Source organism: Erpetoichthys calabaricus, chromosome 10 (genome assembly GCF_900747795.2).
Source record: "Erpetoichthys calabaricus chromosome 10, fErpCal1.3, whole genome shotgun sequence".
NCBI classification, from domain to species: Eukaryota; Metazoa; Chordata; class Cladistia; order Polypteriformes; family Polypteridae; genus Erpetoichthys; species Erpetoichthys calabaricus.
In genome coordinates, this window is record NC_041403.2 from 2,682,787 (window position 1) to 2,705,112 (window position 22,326).

Genomic DNA, 22,326 nt, shown 5'->3' on the forward strand with positions numbered 1-22,326 from the left:
ACATTAATAAAAGGCTAAGAAACACTTGGACCCCCCGGTCCTCAAAATAAGGTGGTTCATGGACTTTTTTTTCCAGCTTTCTATCATGGAAGTCCTCTGGAAGGTGCTCTTTATCTTCATGCCTCTGTACCCTGCAGGCTGGCAGGTAAGACGATGGTCGGCAGTGCTAGTGAGCGGTTCAATGGCTCTGTGTTCAAACTGACCTCTTGCTTTGGTTGTTGTCTCATCATTTGTCATTCATCCTCAGTGAAATGGCTCTGGACTGATGCTGAGATGACCTGGCAGATGTTGTTGCTTTTCATGGCTATTCACATAGAAGCATTTGGGTGGGCCAGGCTTGTGAATGGCTTTGCCTCAGCCTGCCACATGTGTGCTACATCAGTGCATGTTACAATAAGCACATTAAACATATCACATATATTACATTAATCTTTTCAGTGTGGATGACTGTGTGTTTACGATCAAAGTGTCTGACTTTAGTTTGTGCTGAAAACAACTAGTCTGTTGTACAGACCTAAGGAGACATCAGTTTACACAGGCAGTTGTCAGTGTTTGTCACGCCTGCATTGTGTATCTCGCATTTTGATAACTTTGTGAATGGGGGGGACATGGCCCTTGTTCTTCTTTGTGCTGTAACAGTGTGTATCAGTCTATTCTGCAAGTATAAAAATCACACAGCTATGAATACCTGAGCACAGTTTGCTTTGTGCATGCTTACATCTGTCTTTGTCGGGCTTGCATTCTGTATCCCATTAGCTATAAGAAGGATGCAAAGCCCATTAACTTTGTGGATGTTGCTGTTAGCCACACGTCATGAGTATCAGTGGGTCACACACAGTGGAATCCAGAGATGTCATTTTTCTTGTTCCTATTATGTCATCGGCCTTCACAACTTGCCTTATGCTCAGCAGATGTTGTGGCTCGTCTTACTGTCATACTGCCCTACTGATCAGTTTCCCTATACAATTTTCGATAGAAAGGATTCGAGCCCTGATAATTTCATGAAGTTTGTTGCCAGCCACCAGTGGCAAAGCAAGAAACTGTAGAGTGGTGAGGCCTGGAAACAAATGGGTGATCAAGATATAAGCTGTTCTTGAAATCAGAAACATTTTGTGGACTAGTGGTGACCTTTGAAGAGGGACATTTGCCCCTTGGAGATTAGAGTGTCTCGATTTGTTGAAGTCTCAGTGACAGGAGGATCCCAATTGGACCTACACAGGTCATATAGAAGCATTTGGATGTGCCGAGCTTCTGAATGGCTTTGACCCTGCCAGCCATATGTTGTGCTACATCAGTGAGTATCATGCCATAAACTTTCAGTGAAGACCAACATCAAGCCCCAGTTTTAGACCTAGTAATTGTGTGACGTAGAGGCACAACTGTTAGCATTTTGTATATGAGGGTGAGTTAAAAATTATCCACACTCCAGCTGTAGAATTTATTTTAATCAACTTTCAGAAAAGACAAATCCATCATTCTGTGACATAATCTCCCTGCTTTTCAATGCACTTTGTCCATCTGTCAACATGCTTTTGTATTCCTTCATTAAAAAATGTTTTAGGCTGAGCTGCGAGCCACAAATGCACCACTGTCTTCACCTGTTTATCAGACGTGAATCTTTGTCCTCATAGGGCTTCATTTGAAACCCAAGTCTATCGTGGATTATTGCATAGGCATTGTCACTTGTCTATTCAATAAAATCATGTCACATGCACGCTCAATGTTGTCATCAGTCATGTATGTGGATGGGCGTCCAGCTCCTTTTTCATGGCAGACACTTCCTTGAACTTCTCTATCCATTCATACACACTTCTTCACAACAAAACACTTTCTCCATACTGTGCACAAAGTCTTTGATAAATATCGGCACCAGGCACACTCTTGAAGCACTGCATGTTGCTTTTCTTTCATGCAAATCACAAGTGAGGCTGCCATTGTTTCTCGCAAATGATCTGACGTAACATGTTCACACCTGCAGAGCTGTGACTGGGGAGACAGGGACATCGTACAGAAAGCTCCATTAAGATAGTGCTGCCAAAAGAAGTTTTAATATAACCGGAGTGTGGACAATTTGTAACTCACCCTCATATACGTATAAGGTCAAAAATATAAATATATATTTTTTGTCGAGTAAAATGCACAGATATTTTCTAAATACCATACAACAGACTCAAATAATATATATTTTTGAACAAACATATAAAATGTAGAAATAAAGAAGGAAAAAACTTTTAATTATGTGAAGTGTTCCTTCAAAGTTAGATAAACGGCTCATCTGCAGGAAATACAAATCAGGAGCCACCAGAGGGCACCAAGACTGAGTTTGACCAATGAACTTCACATGCCAGCCAGGTGTTTCATAACCAACTTATTACACAGGAGGCGGAGTCTTTATTGGAATGAACCCTGGACAGGATGCCAGTCCACCACTGCATCCACTCAATCACAGTGAGCCAGTTTGGAGTTGGCAATTAAACACAAACTAGACACCATTCTGAAGCAAAAGAAAACTGTGAAGAAAGTCAGTCAGACACTGGAAGAACTCTAGAAATATCACTTTAAGGTAATATTTATTTAAATATTTGTTCTACTGTACAATGAACTCTAATACAAGATGCTTTATTAGTTAATTCCCAAGTGAATTTCCCCCTGGGATTAATAAAGTATCTATCTATCTATCTATCTATCTATCTATCTATCTATCTATCTATCTATCTATCTATCTATCTATCTATCTATCTATCTAGATCACACGATAAACATAATACTACATGTCTATGTTAAACAATGTGAAATGGGAAAGATAACAAAGTAAGGCAATAAATGTGTCAAATATTCAGAGAACCAACATCAAACAGTTCCCTACATCTCTACATTACTACTTCACTCGATCGAAACAGCTGGCACTTTGGTGTTCAGATTAGCGTTGCTCCGTCTTGTAAAGGCCTGGGTGGACTTTACTTGACTTCTCCAGGTCTTTGTGGACTTTTTTCAGGTCATCCCACATCCTTGGATTAATGGTTGCAACTCAATGTGCATGTGGAATGGGTTCGCAATAATCCAACCTGATTATGTATTAAGATGTTGTCAAAAAAAAATTATTTTCAAATGCACTCAAGTTATTGAACCATGGCAAAATAAAAAACATCAGGAACTGCTTTGCTGAGCGAGGCCTTTCAGCTTCATATCATCAAAGCAGGCATCAGCAGCTCTCAACATCTGCTGCAGGGCTGTCAGGATCAAAACGTCCACATGAAGGTTGAGCTCCGTCTCTGTTGAGTAGTTCTTAACCGGGGAGATGGAGGGGAGATGGAGGAGACGGGAACTCCCAGCATCTGTCCAAGCTGAGTCACCTGGAATTAAAATGGAATAAAAGGGTGAAGTAGAGGAAAACTCAAGCGGGACTTGATTTATGAGCTGCTGCTGGTTGAGTTTCCTGATTATTTTCATCTTTAAGTGTTTAAACTAAGATAGGTGTTTGCAAACCTTGATGATGATCCCACTGCTGACACTCTGACAATACAAGCTGGTTAAGTGACTTAATCATGGAAACACAATGTGTAAATACTGAATGAGCAAACCAAAGTTTCTCTTGTAAATTTGACTGAAGAAATGTTTATTCAACCTGGATGTCTGTTTCAATGGTAAGGAAGAGAATCGGTATGAACTGAGAAACTGAACTGCTCTATATGCACTGTAGAGATGCAGAAGACAGGTCCAGCTAGTGAGACTTGATGATCCCTGTGACGGTGACACTAATTCAGGACAATCTGGACAAATTGAATTCAGTGGCAGACAGGGAGCCCATCTTCAGTTTTTGTGTTTGTCATTTAACACTAACTAAGGGACACATTGGGAGATTTTCTAAAGAGACACACACATACGGTACGTCAAGGCTGTGGTTGAACCCTGTACTGGCCTAACTGAATCTTCTCTTCAATTATCCAGCAAGCTAAACACCTTTATGCACTAATTTCCAGAACCACATAGTGATGTTGAGATGTTGTCTAATCACAGAACTGGAGTGAAACTGTAAACACAAATACAAACAAACACCACTAAGTAATTGTATAAGTGTCATATACAAACATAACATTAGTACAGACGCATTTATAACTAAAATCTTAACAGTCGAAAACTCAGAAAATTTACTTGTTGAAATATAACATTTACTTGGACATTCCCTGACCAGAAGTTACTTAAATAAAAGGTATATAACTAGAAAAAGGCGACAACTTACAGGGATTGGGCTAACTAAGGAGGATGGCAAAGGACTGTTTGAGAAGACAAACACACTCTGCTTCCTGCTGCTGCACTCGCCTTCTACTTTCTGCCACATTGGCTTCCTGTTTCCTGCAGCAGCAGCATTAGGGTTTGTATGTTAGATTTACAAAAGATTACTGAACAGTTAGAGCACAACTGGCTCTGCCAGAACAAACCCGTTATATGGACACATTTGACTGATAGCACAGAGATGGGTGGGCCAAACAAATCTTCAGCAGCGACTCTCCTCTGTCTCTGAATGGTCTAAAGTATGTCCCCTTCACACTCCCTCACTGGCTCTCTGGCACTAAAGAACTGCCACATGATAGTCACATGGCATCAGACACAAGAGACCGCCTGTGAATCTGGGCTTGAGGAGGACACTTGAATATGTGTAGAGGCTTTACTATTTAAAAGACTTAAATTTAAAAATATCAAACAACAAAAAAGAGGTGATAATAACCAATAAACACTTGATTAGTTTCAGATAATCAATTGTCCTGATGAATAGCAAAGAAGAAAACTGGCAATGTGACAGAGAATGTCTAGAGGTTGGTTCAGATGCCCCTTTCTTGTTTACACCTTTTACTACTTCTTATGATCACATCACACTCATCACTACCAGTCCCCCCGGTCAGTCCCTTTGACTCACCTTCTCATAAAGGTAGCGGCTCCTGTACACTTTGGTCAGGTCGTTTCCAACTTCAGGGCAGGCTTTGTCTATCTTAGTGACCAACACAAGCTGAGGAATCCCTGCAAGATAAGAGACAAGAGTCTGAGTGAAATTCCGATTCTGTCTGCCATTTCTTATATTCCTGTCTAACAGAATGACGAGGACACCATCGAACCACTGAAGGTGTCTCAGAAAGATTTCATTTTCAATCAAACACTATTAAATTTTTATATTAATTAATAGATTATTCATTATCATTTCATAACATTATTACATCATTGCCGTTTCTTCAGTAGTTTGATTAATCTCAGTAACCTCTGATTTCAAGGCCTATGGCAGATCTTCTTCACTGATGTGGATTTCTTACCACCGTTTGTTCTACAGAACCTCACAACTGATCTGACATTGTCAACACTAAAATCAATTTCACCCGGGATTGTGGTTATGATAACCAATTACTTTATAACTCACATAAAAGCAGTATTGTGTCAAAGAAGCAGCAGTGCCAGGTTGAGGATGTCAACATGAAAAAATACAGCTTGACATTGATCATAACGCTGATGTATCTTTGCAAAGTAGTGGTTTTCAAAGGATCATTTTCGACTAATTCACAATCTTCTCGATTGTTTTAGTGTGTTTCTGTCTCTGGAGCATTCTTACATTCTGTATCCTTTGTAATGGAAAGCGCACATGGGCAGGTGTCCTGGCCAGGATGAGACAAAGAACAATACCCAGGCAGTGTAATGCATGAAAGGAGATACAACCTGTCAGGACTACATGCTCCCTCGATAGGCTAGATGGCAACATCCCTGGGTCAGGGCTCCCACATCTCTGTGATTTATATGAATATAAAATTATTGCGTGCTGTACATTTAAGTTGAAGTTTAATTATATGCTTTTAGCTAGGTTTTACTATTTGCTTATAAACTTTTATCATACTGTATTTTTTAATACTTGGGACTTTGGACCATTTAATTAATCATTTAAATGTCATCATACAGTGAGCACAGAGGTAATGATGCTGCCTCGCAGTAAAGAGACCCACGGTCACGTTCAGGTCCTCCCTGCGTGGAGTGTGTATGTTCACTTCATGTCTCGGTGGGTTTCCTGGGTGCTCTGGTTTCCTCCCACTGTCCAAAGCATGTCTGTTAGGTGAATTGCTGATGCTAAGTTGGCCCCGTGAGTGTGTGTGTTTGTCCTGCAATGGGATGGACTGGCAGAGTTATTTCCTGTGTTGTGCCCTATGCTGGCTATCTATCTATCTATTAAGGACAAGTACATAGAAGAAGAAATTGGTAAAGTAAGCTGGAGCAGGAGGGGAGGTGAAGCAGAGTCTCAAAGCAGGGGTCACCATGAGATGAATGGCCACAGCAGATCCTGAAGATCATCCCCTTAGCTATACAACCTTTACAGCCATGAACTGTCCATTCCTGGGAGATATAATAGTTATATAACCAATCAAGCAAAGACACAAACTGTTAAATAGGTTTAATGTGTAATCATGTGGTCTGAAGCAAAGTCGGGAAATCACTGCTTTCATACAATAAGCATGCAATATAAACTGCTGAGTGCATTTCATTTTAACAAGCATTTTGAACTTCACTAAATGGTCTTACTGATATTAACAACAACTGACTTTTCAGCAGTGATGCGCACTATTAATTGTATAGTTATGTGGGAGAAATAAAAATGTTCTCAGAATGTCTCATTAATGTCCCATCATCCTCTGTCAAGCTGCAGGTACTCACCCATACTGTTCACGTTGGCCCGGATAGACTTAATCTTCTTCAGCAAACTTTCACAGAGGAGGCTAATTTTGTCTGCTTCAACTACGTAGACGACGCAGTGCACCTTATCAGCCAGACTGGGGTGCTTCTTGTAGCGCACGTCATTACAGGTTATCGGTGCCTTGGGACTGAACTGGAGAGACACGATTAGTTTAACAGGACATAACTCACACTCCCCTCACTCACACACATGTACAGTTTTTCATGGGAGCCCCCCTGCTTGTTATTATCAGTTCTTTATAGTGCAACATCACCTTGAGTGCTCATGTGTAAGTGTCAGACTGAATAAAAGGAAAGAAAATTAAAAATAACATAAAGAAAATGTCTGATTTGGCAGTCCCAGCCCCAGTGAGAAGATATACAGGCAAATTTCTAGTATAATGTTTCTTGATACACTTCTGATGAGTAATTCATTGGCTGAAAGCCCTCAATGTTGGTGTGTCACAGAAATTGTTCATAATGACACTCGGTTTTGATTTTATTCTCTTCTCCTCTATGACCTCCAGGGGTTCAAAGTCAAAGTCAATTCCATAATTGAGCCTGCCCTTTAAATTAGCTTGTTGATTTGGTGGGCTCTCCTGAAGTGATGTCACCAGCCCAGCACACCACACTGGCCTTCACAGAATTGTAGGACATGTGAAGGATGTCACCTCACACATTAAAGGAGCCCAGGCTCCATAGGAAAAAGATTCTACTCTGTCCTTTCTTCTATAGTTCCTTTGTGTTACGAGACCAGTCCACCCTTTCATTGGCTTTGATAGGACTGGACCACCTCCACATCCCACCTTGAATACTGTCCAGACATAGAAGCTCTTTGAGTCAGTTCCTAGTTCCTTGGTTTTGCTGATAGATAGATAGATAGATAGATAGATAGATAGATAGATAGATAGATAGATAGATAGATAGATAGATAGATAGATAGATAGATAGATAGATAGATAGATAGATAGATACTTTATTAATCCAAGGGGAAATTCACACACATGATGTTAAGTGACACACATTTCTTTCTGCACCAACAAACTAAGTTCTCACCCCGACTCCGCTCCCTTGTCTCATCCCCCTTTATCAACACACCCCATAAGTTCAGAATCACCTGAGAATTTCTGCAAGTGACATGACCTGCTGTTTTATTTATAGCTGGGGGTGTAGAGTGAAGAGAAAAGGTGACTGTCCTGCTCCAAAGTGCAGCCTGCCCGACAGATGGTCCATCATCTTGTCTTATACTGTATGATATACATAGAAATAAGAAACATAGTAACCCTTTTTATTTCTTTGGCAAAAAACTGTCGACTACTTTATCAAAATGTTTCTGTTACATTTCAGAATGCTGAACATGTTGGTGAATTACAATGGAGTCTAAGCAGTTTTGGGGTCTTTTCCTGTACACTGCACAGCCTTTTGTCAGTTTCATTTGGTAATGGGCTGACTCAGGTGTTCTTATGTCACCTCTAATACTTTTGCAGCTTTTGTTTCTTTATGTGTTTTGGACACATCGCTCATAAGATGCTCAAAGTTGAAAAATGCAAAACAAATAAATAAAAATGCATTTTTCCTATGCGCTGTTCCCTCTTTTCTCTTCTTGTTTCTTTTTTCAATTTTCAATACTTATTGACGTTTCACGTTACTTTATTTTTTTTCTCCAGCCGTCTGGAGTTTTTTTTTTTTTTTTTTTCTGTCCACCCTGGCCATCGGACCTTACTCCTTTTTATGTTAAACTAATGTTGTCTTATTTTAATTTTGTATTTTGTCTTTTAATTTTCTTTTCTTCATTATGTAAAGCACTTTGAGATACTTTTTGTATGAAAATGTGCTATAGAAATAAATGTTGTTGTTGTAATGACTTCTGTGAACAGCATCATGTACTACACAGCAAACAGCCAACTCCACTGACAGAGCAATACGTTTGTATTCCTGAATTGCCTCAAGCTGACTGGGCTTTTTGCAGACAAAAATGGCTATATGGTATCGTGAATACATCGTACACCACAAAAAAGTGTGTGTGAGTTGAGAAGTTTAGAATCGGTTCTCAAAATCACAGACAGGAAAGACTGGTCAGTGCTGTGGGCAGTCATGGCAGCTGCGTAGCTTTAACCCCTTGTAGATGATTGTCGCAAAATTGCTTCAAACCGCTTCTGGCCTGAAAGCAGCCAAAGTGGCGTATGTATCCCGCCAATGCTGATTGATGCGTATTCGATACATACCAAGGATTGTATTGGAAGCACTGGTCACTCCATCTAGCAGTTGTAATGGAAACTACATCCGCCTGATGGAAGTTAAGTGTTGGCGTGGCCGTGCATGTGGATTTTGGTTGCTAATTTCAAGAAATTGTCCAAATTTGAGGAAAGTTGTGCTAAGATAAAAATACGTACCAGCTTGTTGTTAATTGTGTGCTATATTCAAATTAACAATCTCCACTTCTATCTATCTATCTATCTATCTATCTATCTATCTATCTATCTATCTATCTATCTATCTATCTATCTATCTATCTATCTATCTGTCTGTCTGTCTGTCTGTGTTCTTCATGAGATTGTGATATCTTTGTCATAAAGCTAAAGCACTAATGTTCTTTCTGTTAGTTCACATTTTTTCTGTTGGGTCTGTTTCCATTCAAATTACAGCTTAGTAGTAATGTGATGGGACAGTGAAGAGGCCTTTCAATGGCGGGTATAAATGTAATCTATTTAATTAAATAAAGATACAATCGATGGTGGCTGGTGAAAAACATTTGGGTGGGGGAACGGCTTTTGGGGGGACAAACTGAAGCAGCACTTCTTAACTCAACAAAAAAGAAAAAAAAAAGGAAAAAACACATAAAGTGTAACGTTGCCTACAAAACAGAGCACTTTGAGTAGTGAGAAAAGTGCTATATAAATATAAAGAATTATTGTTATTAGTAATAGTAGTAATGGCATAGCCAGAAAACTGTTAGTAGGTGGGCATATAAAATTTCACCCAGATAAGATGGTTTACAGAACTTGACCATCAGCACCCGAGTGAGGGGGATCCTCTAATAAAACCCTGCTCAGTAATGCACACAATGTTGGAAGATGCACATACACAATTTAAAGACCTAGCGGTAAAAAATAAAACTCTGTCCTTCTTGGCTATTTTAAAGAAGAAAATTAAAATTTGGTTTTCCAATGATGCAAAAACAAAACAAAAAACCAAAAAAAAACATTTAACTGGTATGACAGCACCCAATGTATAGACACCAATAATAGCTTACAGTGAACAACACTGTTAAGTAAATGTTTTTCTCTGTCTCGAGCTCTCACTCACTTTGTAGAAGTGCTACCGTGGGAAGCACTCCATTTCCCAGCAGCCCAAGGGTGTTACCCACATAGGTTGACTGAAACGGAAGCAGGGGCTGCTGGGTATGAAAGAGGCCATTGGGAAAGTTGAAAAGGGGAGCCTGGCAGAGCAACAAGGAAGATCTGTGTTTTTGTGTATCCTGTCCAATGTGTCGTCTAAAAAGTCAATTGTGCCCTGGATCGTTTCCCGTTAGGATGAATGAACTGTCTCGTGCCTGCTTGTCGTATGTATAGTGGTGGATTAATCGTCATGAGTCTTCAAAAGGAGCGCTCCTGCAAATCTCACCCCAAGCCACCCAAGTATACTGGTATGACTGTTTCACTCATTTTCTACGGAAGCTGTTCTCGGGATTTTCATCTTCACACCATACCATTTCACCTGCTTTTGCTGTATTGGACTGCATTAGGACATTGTCGTGAGTGTTTATTGTTGTGGTTCATTGTTATTTTATCGCCATAGGGGAAAGAGGAGGTTGGTCCGGTTGTTGTTGTTGTTGTGTATTGGGTTTTCATTTAATATATTATTATTTATTCATTCTTTGGTTTTGTGTCTCTGCTTGTGAGTGTGTACAGGTTGGGCCAAGGCTGGGTGCGTCCCTGGAATCTCCATCAGAAAAACAAATAAATCATCGTCTCATCGATGGTGTGAATCTTAGCAGCACCAGACCGCTATAAGTCCAACCTTCTTAACCTGCATGACTTTAACAAACAGTAGGCCTATGACTAAAGCACACTAAGGGAGTAAAAAACACAATGTATAAAAAGAAAAGATAGAGGGGCTCATGTATAACATCATGCGTAGAATTCATACTAAAATATGGTGTATAAACAAAAACAGAAATGTGCATATGTACCAAAAGCTTCAGATGCATAAAACTGTGCCCCACCCCGACTCCTCCCAGAAATTCACATATTTGAATATGCAAATCAATTTAAATAGCCCCTTCTGTTCAGTGCTTTGTTAACACTAGAATTACGAACGCCTATGAAAAAGCTCCCAGCCCCCCTTAAATCCGTTCACACCTCTCCATCAGCGTCTTTTGTGTTGTAAATGTGTCAATAAGCACAAGCAGCAAGCAGCCTACTATCCCATCCCCCCACCAATGCAGAAAGTTCTCTCAGCTCAACTCTGTTTACCTGCGTGTGAGTTGCCTGAAGTTGTAGAGGGTAAATAATATATCGTTATTTTGAATACATGCATTTCATGTGTGTTCCATGACTATAACAATCTATGTAAACACATTGGTAAAACAGAAAAGTTTTTCATGTTTTAGTAAATATTGACAAAATGTAGACATGAAGTGTATAATGTGCGAAGCCTGAAGTCCAATATCAAATAAACACTTTCACAAAAGGTACAAGTATAACGGAACAAGTGCACTTTCATTCAAGAATATAACTGAAGAAAAAGAACTCACATTAGGGTGCGATATTGACACGCCTTTAATATGACCACTTTGGTTGTGCTGACTGGTAATCAAAAGGTCGCTAACACAAAAGACGCTGACAAAGAGGTGCGAATGGATTTAAGTTGAGCCAGGATTATGACTTTTTTTCGTCGGCTTTGGTAATTCTAGTGTTAAAACACAATGGTAAAAGCACAGGTAAAAAAAAAAAGGAGCATTTCACCGATTTTGAAGTGAAGGTCCTACTCAGTGAAGTGGAGGCAAGGAAAAGCATACCATTTAGTGGCTTAGTGTAGTGGTGTGTGCAACAAAAAGAAATTAATGGAGTGAGACTCAAAGGTTCAAGTTCATAAAGTCACACAGTGCCCAAAATAAAAAAGAAGTGGTTAGATGTCAAAGTCGACATGAAAAGGCCAGTCGCAGCCCACTGTCTGATGTCATACAGAAGAGTATTAGGGCCACAGAGAAGAAAGAAAATAGGAACACAGTGAAGAAAAAAGGTGTATGTCGAGATGAAGTTGAAATTTCCACTTTAATCTCGTAGTTTATGTTGTCATTAAAGTAGAATGTCATAAATTTCATCTTAAAATCGATGTTTAATTTACTAGAGTTTCTCACATCCCATTGTAACTAAAGTAGCACATTAAATGCTTACTATTCAAAGTGTTCCCTGACCCAGTCATTAATTACTCTGTGCTTCTTAAAAGGGCTTTCTCTTATACTGATAGGAGTGCGAAGGCAGTGATCGCCACACAGAATACATTACATTCATGATAGTACAGCTCTCTGAACATTTAAGAATACTAAGATGTATACTTGATATCATTTTCATGATGAAATGCATGAAATGTATTAAATATGTGGGGGCACGGTGGCACAGCAAATGATGAGGGATAATGGAATAATTTATTGCAGCAGTACTGTGTCTGTCAAACGTATTAACCCCCAATTCCTGTCCTTCTGTTTTCTTTCTCCACATAACCAATCTCCACACAATAAGCGTCTGCAATAAATGTAAAGCCAGCTGTAAGCTTAGAATACAGTTCTTTAAAACTTTTAAGGAACATTGAAAAATCTTCATTAAACATGTTTAAGTTTTCCATTCATCCATCCATCCATGCATCCATCCAGCATTGAGCCAGTCCCAGCAAGCATAGAGCACAAGGCAGGAAGAATCCCTGGATGTGGAGCCAGCTCATCACTGTGCCACAGCTCGTCACTGTGCCTGCACATATTTAATTGTTAATAGTATACATTATTTAAATGAAGTTAACGGTTTATCTATAAAATGTAATATAATACTTTAAGGACAATAAACATGTACAGTATATACAGTTCATAAAGTGTCTGAAGTTGTGTAATGTTACAGTTGTAGTGCAACTTTACAGTGAGGTCTTTGTAATTCTAAGTATAAACAGTTCTACCGGGAGTACTTGATGGACTGATTGAGTGCGTTTGTAGCTCTTGTGATGAAACTGTTTCTGAGCCTCACGGTCCATGCAGGAAAGACTCTGAAGTGTTTGCCAGATGGGAGAAGTTCAAATAGACTATAGCATGGCTGTGTAGAATCCATGCAGATGCTAGTGGTCTTCCTTGAGGCTGCAGTGTGTGCTATAAATGTCCTCCAGAGCTATTAGCTGTATCATGAAAATACTCTATGCTCTCAACACAACCCTACGTAGAGCACTCCGACTGTATTCCACACTCAGATACAGTGGGTTAAAATACTCTGAGTGGTGCACTGAGAGTAACAACGCTAAAGCAGCCATGATATTTGGAACAACTTAGCCATTCTGTGGACCATTATGTGATTACAGGAGAATTACAATCAAGTGTCTTAAATTTGTAAACAATATGCAAATAATTTTGTGAATTTGATAAAGTCCGCATCATATATGTGAATCTATGAAAGAAAGGGAGACCACACAGAAACAGTAGCACTGCTTTGATGCTGGGTGCAACCAGTTTGCAAATCAAGCAGAAAAGTGTGTATACATGGCGTGATACTGCCATAAAAATGTATGTAGCTTTACTCCAAGTTTAGTTTTTACAGGTGTATGCAAACTTTTTGTGTGTATGCACCATTGAAACATGAGGCCCAGAGTCTTTGCATGATTGGTAATTATACAGGACAGTGTTTAGTACTACAGTACACTATGAACTATGTAAACATGGACAGTTACTACATCATCAGGTCAACTAGAAATAAAATAATGTCAGTATCGTGATATACTGGAAAGAGGATTTCAGTAATTCCATTTATTGTTAAACTTATGACAAATAAAACCTAATATTTTGGACATATCTGTAACACTGTTCAAGGCCACTGGCATCAATATTTTTCCTTCTTAACACTCAACCAATTGCTAAGTCACACAAGTTTGTTTACATTTTCAGATGTCACAGTAGATCTCTTGTTATGCACAGTATGAAACAGAAAAAAGGCAGCTGCAAAATGTAGCCTGGAACAAGAGCATCAAAGATCAATTTTGAAATGCTTACAAGAATAACAAATCACCTGAATCACAATATCCCAAGTCTATTTTCAGGTTGTATGCAAATAATTTTGCTTGTTTGTACTTATTAATATTTAGTTTCTATTTTATTAAACAAATAATATTACTTACCACAGTATTGAATTGCTTCTGTGATTACTTGTGGGTATTTTGAATGCTTAAAGTTGCAGGAGCTGTAGAATGCCCAGTAAAAAAAGTCCTTTGTTATCAAAACAACTGTTGTTACATTGCACGTTTAGGCACCACAGTGTTTTCAACCTTTTTAATGCATGGTTTGGAGAAGTGATCTCTTCGGGCTTATAGGAGCTGTCACTCTCATCATGGCTATGCGAAACCAATTCAAATGCTCCATATTCTATTATTCTGGACAAGATGCGTTGATTTTTGGTCACCTCTTTGTTATGCCCATCCTATAACCTTCATCTAGCTGTTCAGCAATACTAAGCCTGCCAAAAAAGTTTAACCTTTTCCTATTGTGCAGCCATTTTTTTAGATTTGGTACCCCTGTCATTGTCCACAATAATTCAGTAACACTTTGAATCAGCAAACAGGGAAACTAAAAAAGGCCTTACTTACACCACATCCAGTTAGCCAACTCCATTTGTCATAACAAGAGCTGGAAAAAGTCTGTATGTAAGCTTGTCTTCAATCACAGCTCCTGCTGAATTCTTAACACTAGAATTACCAAAGCTTATGAAATAACTCGTAAACCCAGCCCACTTTAAATCCGCTTGCACCTCTCCATCAGCGTCTTTTGTCTTGTAAATGTGTCAATAAGCCCAAGCAGCAAGCAGCCTGCAATCCCATTCTCCCACTGCTGTAGAAACAGCAAAAACCTCTCCCAGCTCAAGCCTTGTTTATCAGGGAGTGGGGTACCTGGAGCTGTGTGGGCTAAAAAAGATATCGTTATTTGGAACACATGCATTTCATGTGTGTTCTGTGTCTACAAAGATCTATATAAGTTTAGGATGACAGGAAATGCAAGAAATGATGAACACGTACCTAAAAGACAAACTTTTTTCATATTTTAGTACTAATGACAACATTTTGACATGAAGTGTATAATGTGTGAAGACTGAGGTCCAAATATCAAATAAGCACTTTCACAAAAGGTACAAATATAACAGAACACGTGTGCTTTTATTCAAGACTATAACCGAAGAAAAAGAAATCGGGTTAGTGTGGTTTGTTGTCGTGACATCTTTGGTATTACAGCGATAAGAACTGCTAACTCCTGTTCAAAAGGTCGTGGGTTTGAGCCTTCCCATGTCCCAAAATAAACGTTTTGAGTACTGAGCTTCTCTTATTGTTACTATTACACAATAAAAACATATATTTGATTTGAGTCTGTAACAACGGTGTAAATGTATGGTACTTGTAAAGGTTAACTTTTTTTTTTTATTCAGTTCTATTCTCTCAGTTGCATTCATGCTCGCCCCGATCTGACACTGCTAGTTTTCAAATAAAGATGTGCTATAACAGAGGTGGACTCAAATGAGGATGAGGGTTCTACATCGGAGAAAGAGAACAGAAGCCCTCCTCACTAGAAATGTCCACTCACATATAAGAACAACGCAGCTGCACCAGGCATAAAGGCAAAAGATGGCATCGTTTGGATGCAGGAAGAGGTCGGGCATCATCCTGCCAGTCAGTCTGCCCCACACCTACCCTTCAATGAAACATCATGGCTTACAGATGTCATCAACGTATCGTGCAAATTCCTATTTGTGATTATGTTTGTGATGGTCTTTACATAAGAAACATTTATATGTTACTTATATAAAAGTCAGATTGAATGTAATTTACCTTGATTTATTTACTTATCTTCCTACAGCGTAAAGTCACAAGTAGACTGCAGAGCTTCCTGTATTTGATCGACATAGTCATGCTCTTGTGAAAGTGTTTATTTGATATTTGGACTTCAGTCTTCACACATTATACACCTCATGTCAAAATTTTGTCGTTAGTGCTAAAACATGGAAAACGTTTGTCTTTTATGTATGTGTTCAACTTCCTTGCATTTCCTTTCATCCTACACTTACATAGATCTTCGTAGACAGTGAACACACATGAAATGCATGTGTTCCAAATAACAACATACTTTTTAGTCTATACAGCTCTAGGTACCTCACTCCCTGATAAACAAGGCTTGAGCTTGGAGAGGTGTTTGCCGTTTCAGCGGCGGGGGAAGGATAGGATAGCAGGCTGCTTTATGAGTTTTTTCATAAGCTTTGGTAATTCTAGTGTTAATTCTAGTTTATCTTATTTTTGTCTTCAAGTGAATGATTTATGAAGGGGTGTTCCATTAAAGAAATAATCAAATTTTCTTTGATTTCTGAAATTCTGCTTGACGTTGTCATCTCCCTAAAGTCACGCTCGCTCCTCTGTAGTTACGTTAATGGCGGGTGTGAGCTGTGAGCCATTGATGTCAACATGACATAGTGCACCGACGATTGTCCAATCACATTAGATTAAATAAATCTAAAGCAATACCAATTCGCTGCCAATAAATGTTGGTGTGTCCTGCATCCCTGGAAAAATCTGAAAGCAACCAATTAAATAGCAGCCTCAGGTCACCTGCTTTCTAAAAGATCAATGATTTACATACACTCTTATTTTGCTTTTTATTTTAATCATACAGGAATTAAACAAATACAAGTTGTAACTAATTTTGAATGGATGTTCACATGCACTGACACAAGGTACGTTGTGCAGATAAACATATTTATTTCATGATTACTTCACATTACCTAATTAATTTAAATTGAATTATTGAAATATTTGAATGGGCAGTGCCCCAGCTCCTCGCATTATACACGATCTGTATAGGAAATGAATGTTAAAAGGGGTTGAAAAAACCAGTGGTCACTGTGGGCCGCATGTACCACAAACATTTTTTAATGCAGCCAGCGTCATTAAGGAGTTTAACATCCATCCATCCATATTGTTTCTATATACAGGATGCAGTAGACAGCAAACTGAAAATTTTGGAGTTTACCTTTGGGGTCACAAGTCCTGGCTGTAGTGGACACCAGCGTCACACAAGTCTTATTTGCGTACAGCAGGGATTCATCTCACTAAAGCTCAACAGAGTGGATATTCTGAATTGTGGTTAACGTCCCCATTGAAGGTGTCTCGTGATGATCCTGCCAGCATGAGACATGTTCCTACACATTTTACAAAAGGTCATTTGTATTCCTGCTTGTGGTCGTAGCAGTGAGTGGAATTTTAGGGCAAAAGGGAGAAAAATGGATAGAAAATGGACTGAGCAACACTGTAAAGCTCTGTCTTAATGCCATCTCAGTCCAGACGCTACCTTGTCTTCATTCAAGCCTCACCTTAGTGATGGACTTTGTATCAATCATCAAGCTGAATATGTTCTGTGTAAATGGTAAAGAGCTGTACACACAATCCATCTGGTTACCATCTTCACTACACTTTTTAGAACATGTTGGCACATTCACTTTCAGTAATTATTTATTTTCCTAGGCTTTGCTTCAGAAATATATGTATACATGACAGGCGAGTCTCACCTCATACAAGTCTGGGACGTGTCCTTTAATGACGCTGATGATGTCTTCCACACAGATCCCTTCATCATAGCTACTGTCTTCTAGACCCATGGTGTCACACAGGATGTATGGCAGCCTCTTTCCACCTTTTCCATCTTGAACTGGATATATTCGGTACTGTGTGTGAGAGCAACAATACTATTTATTCCTGAAGCACATTGTCATACATATAAGTAGTACAAAATTCTTTACAAAACACCAAAAATGTTTACAAAAACATGTAAAAAAACTAAAGATCAACTGTCTATAAAAGAAAGAAGGAATCCAGTGAGTGCAAAGACACATGTCTGTCTGTCCATCTTCATTCTCAAACTCCCTTAACTTATTTAAAATAAATGCTTGAATGACCTGTGACTAGAGGTACAAATACAAAGTCATTACAAAGCCAGAAATCCACTCAGTAGCCTTGTCCTGCTCCTCGATCACCCCACATATTTATCATGTCAGCAGCAGGAAGTGCTGATGTTTTTCCGAGGATATACAGACACAGAACTCACTGCAATTATATGGGGACCGAATAGCCCTTACTAAAGATCCTGGAACCCCATACTCTCCTTTCACCAAAGAACCCCTGGAGGAACACAGTTATATTCCTTCTCTAAGATCCCAAAACAAATGTAAGCTGATTGCATGTTCCCCCATGCCCCTTCCAGAATCCTCATGAGGTTAAACAGGTGGTCCACTGTTCAACGTAGTTCACTGTTCTTCCTAGATCTGATGTTCCATGACTGAGCAGTGTCTCTTTTCCAATACCCTGGCATAAGCTTTTCCAAGGAGGCTGAGAAGTTTGATTCCCCAATAGTAGGAGTACAACCTCTGGTCCCTTTTTTTAAAATGAGGGCCACCACTTCAATCTGTCACTCCAGGGGCATGGCTCCCAGAAAAATATCACCATCATTTTTAGTGGGTGTGGGAGTCCGCCAGGACTGTGCTTAGTCTCATATCCAGTTTTCATGAACAGGATAGCAAGGTGCAGCTAGGGGCCTTAGAATTGCTGTCACTTCTTTATGCAGATGACATGGCCTTGTTGGCTACACAGGGCTGTGAACTCCAGCTCACATTGTAATGGTTTGCAACTGAGCATGAAGCAGCAAGGATGAGGATCAGCATCTCCAAATCTGAGGTCACAGTCCTCAGTAGAAAAAAACATGGACTGTCCTCTCTGAGTAGGACATGAGTTACTGCCCCAAGTAGAGGAGTTTAAGCATCTCAGGGTCTTGTTCATAAGTGAGGGAAAAAGGGATGATGAGATCAACAGAAGGATAGGGGCAGTGGGCACAGTTATGCAGTCACTATACTGATCTGTAGTGGTGAAGAAGAAGCTGAAGGCTAAGCTCTTGATTTACCAATTAATCTACATCCCTCCCCTCACCTGTGGTCATAAGCTTTGGGTAATGACTGAAAGGATGACTTTTTGGGTTCAAGTCACCAAAGTGAGATTTTTTTCTGCAGGATGGCAGGGCTCTAACTTAGAAATCAGGTGAGAGGTGCAGACATCGGGGAGAGGCTCAAAGCAGAGCCATTGACTCTCCGCATCGAGAGGAGCCAGTTGAGGTTGTTCAAGCATCTGATATAGATGCCTCCTGGACACCTCCCTGTGAAGGTTTTACAGGCACAACCAGCTGGGAGGACACCATGGATAAGACCCAGGGCACACTGGGAGGATTATCTCTCCCTGATGGCCTGGGAACACCTTGGAATCCCATAATAGGAGCTGGCAAGTGTTGCTAGGGAAAGGGACATTTGGGTCTCACTGCTAAGACTGTTGCCCCTGTGACATGGTCTTCGATAAGTGGTGGAAAATGAAATGAAATGAAAAATGAGCAGCAGGAGTTCTTGAGACAAGTGCTTTATATGGTGAACAGAGAAGCTGCTACGTCACAAATAAGAGGTGCCATTGAAGTTTGAACTCTGCTTTCTTGATAGGAATAATGACAGAGCAGTAGGCTGATGGGATCTGCTCTGCACAGCCTTCTCAGCAGAGCACAAACAGGCATAGATTGTGGCCTCTTGTAAGTTCCATGTCCCATTACTTTCACACCCCATATGACTTGCAGGCCATGTTGAGGCCTGATCTGGCTCTGTTCCCAGCTTTGACCCACAGCATTAAATAAATAAGCAGGGGATCTTGAGTACAGCCAGCAACAGATGATCAAAAGGCTTACAGAGTCTTCACAGCTCAACTATTCCTCCTCATCTTCACATACCTGTTTGCTTACACTGGTGTCTCCATACCCACATGTGGCCTGAAGCATCACATGACCTCTGAAGATGCTGTTCACCGAATTGCCCAATCAGGAGGATTCTTGGCTGTTCCACTGACTCCGTCAGAGTTTTGTAGTTTCTGTTTTTTTCCAGAAGTTCATTCCTTGTGTGATAAAGTAATATAAAGTAGAGTGGTTGAGAACTCAGTAGAAACCTTAAGGGATTCTAACTTCAGGGTAAAAGACTTTCATTTCAAAGGTACACATGTTGATAGAAACTGTTGAGTCCCCATTATACCCAGCATGTGGTGGCATGTTTGTCATATTAGCACTCACAGGCCATAGCCAGCCATTCAGCACTCCCATTCTTCTTTCAGCCATTCAGCTATTTACAAAATGAAAATGTTAGTGCCATTTAGCAATCCTTTAGCACTTACAGTGTACTGTCAAGCACCCAGACTCTTCAAACTCACAAAAAGAGCACAAATTGGCAGACAAAAATGATGAGCGGCTGCAGAAAAAGAAGGAAAAGGCAATGGTGCTGGGTGAGAAATGTCACATCTTATATGGAGTGCTTGGGCCTGGTCTTGATGCTGATCATTCTAGGACTTCTCAGAATGACACAATTCCGAATGGCCACTTTCATGCCAGTGGTACTTACAGTCATATGAAAAAGTTTGGGAACCTCCTCAGCCTGCATAATAATTTACTCTCCTTTCAACAACAAAGATAACAGTGGTATGTCTTTCATTTCCTAGGAACATCTGAGCACTGTGGTGTTTTCCTAACAAAGATTTTTAGTGAGGCAGTATTTAGTTGTATGAAATGAAATCAAATGTGAAAAACTGGCTGTGCACAAATGTGGGTCCCCTTGTAATTTTGCTGATTTGAATGCCTGTCACTGCTCAATGCTGATTACTTGCAACACCAAATTGGTTGGATTAGCTCGTTAAGCCTTGAACTTCATAGACAGGTGTGTCCCATCAGGAGAAAAGGTAATTAAGGTGGTCAATTGCAAGTTGTGCTTCCTTCCTCTTCTCTGAAGAGTGACAGCATAGGATCCTCAAAGCAACTCTCCAAAGATCTGAAAACAAAGATTGTTCAGTCTCCTGGTTTAGGGGAAGGCTACAAAAAGCTATCTCAGAGGTTTGAACTGTCAGTTTCATCTGTAAGGAATGGAATCAGGAAATGGAAGGCCACAGGGACAGTTGCTGTTAAACCCAGCAGGTCTGGCAGGCCAAGAAAAATACAGGAGCGGCATATGCGCAGGATTGTGAGAATGGTTACAGACAACCCACAGATCACCTCCAAAGACCTGCAAGAACATCTTGCTGCAGATGGTGTATCTGTACATCGTTCTACAATTCAGCGCAATTTGCACAAAGAACATCTGTATGGCAGGGTGATGAACAAGAAACCCTTTCTGCACTCACGCCACAAACAGAGTCGCTTGTTGTATGCCAATGCTCATTTAGACAAGCCAGATTCATTTTGGAGCAAAGTGCTTTGGACTGATGAGGCAAAAATTTAGTTATTTGGTCATAATAAAAAGAAGTGCTTTGAATTGCGGAAGAACACCACATTCCAAGAAAAAACACCTGCTACCTACTGTCAAATTTGGTGGAGGTTCCATCATGCTGTGGGGCTGTGTGGCTAGTTCAGGGACTGGGGCCCTTGTTAAAGTCAAGGGTCGGATGAATTCAACCCAATATCAATAAACTCTTCAGGATAATGTTCAAGCATCAGTCACAAAGTTGAAGTTACACAGGGGTTGGATATTCCAACAAGACAATGACCCAAAACACAGTTTGAAATCTACAAATGCATTCATGCAGAGGGAGAAGTACAATGTTCTGGAATGGCCGTCACAGTCCCCTGACTTGACTATCATCATCATCAAAAATCTATGGGATGATTTGAAGCAGGATGTCCATCAAATTGAACTGAACTGGAGAGATTTTGTATGGAAGAATGGTCAGAAATACCTCCATCCAGGACAGCGTCTAGAGGCCAAAAGGAGGCTCAACTAAGTATTGATGTCATATCTCTGTTAGGGTGCCCAGATTTATGCACCTGTCTAATTTTGTTATGATGCATATTGCATATTTTCTGTTAATCCAATAAACTTAATGTCACTGCTAAAATACTACTATGTCCATAAGGCATGTCATATATTAAAAGGAAGTTGGTACTTTGAAAGCTCAGCCAATGATAAACAAAAATCCAAAGAATTAAGAGGGGTTCCCAAACTTTTTCATATGACTGTATTTTAAACTGCCTCTTTTCAGGATGGATTCCTCACTATCAGTCAAGAACCTTTTCCTACTGGTTAATCATTTCCCCTCTATTGTTGACAGTGGCCTACCAAAGATCTTCAGTGCTACTTTTCTTACATTCAAACTGACAAAACCATCAAGGCAATAAGAGTTCCCCTGGTTAAGGCAACACATTTTAGTTTTACCCTAAGTTCTTGTCTATAAGCCGCGGCTTATCTAAGGAAAAAAGTTGTGAAAATGAAAAAATAGAATATCGGCTTATACATAAGTCCGGCTTATACAGTAATACCTCCTCCATCGCGGGGGTTGCGT

General features: G+C 39.9%; 2 protein-coding genes across 2 annotated transcripts in view; one reads left to right on the plus strand and one right to left on the minus strand.

The window, feature by feature from the left end:
* Positions 1–22,326, plus strand: part of LOC127529379 (uncharacterized) — a 773,396-nt gene that overhangs the window by 169,560 nt on the left and 581,510 nt on the right. The gene's annotated exons all lie outside the window — the stretch shown is intronic.
* Positions 3,099–22,326, minus strand: part of LOC114658698 (uncharacterized) — a 115,110-nt gene continuing 95,882 nt past the window's right edge. Inside the window, 6 exon segments of the mRNA XM_028810732.2 lie at positions 3,099–3,299; positions 3,302–3,353; positions 4,916–5,016; positions 6,685–6,856; positions 17,496–17,651; positions 19,742–19,808. Of these exon segments, the coding sequence (XP_028666565.2) occupies positions 3,148–3,299; positions 3,302–3,353; positions 4,916–5,016; positions 6,685–6,856; positions 17,496–17,651; positions 19,742–19,808 (700 nt within the window). The 3' untranslated portion in view covers positions 3,099–3,147.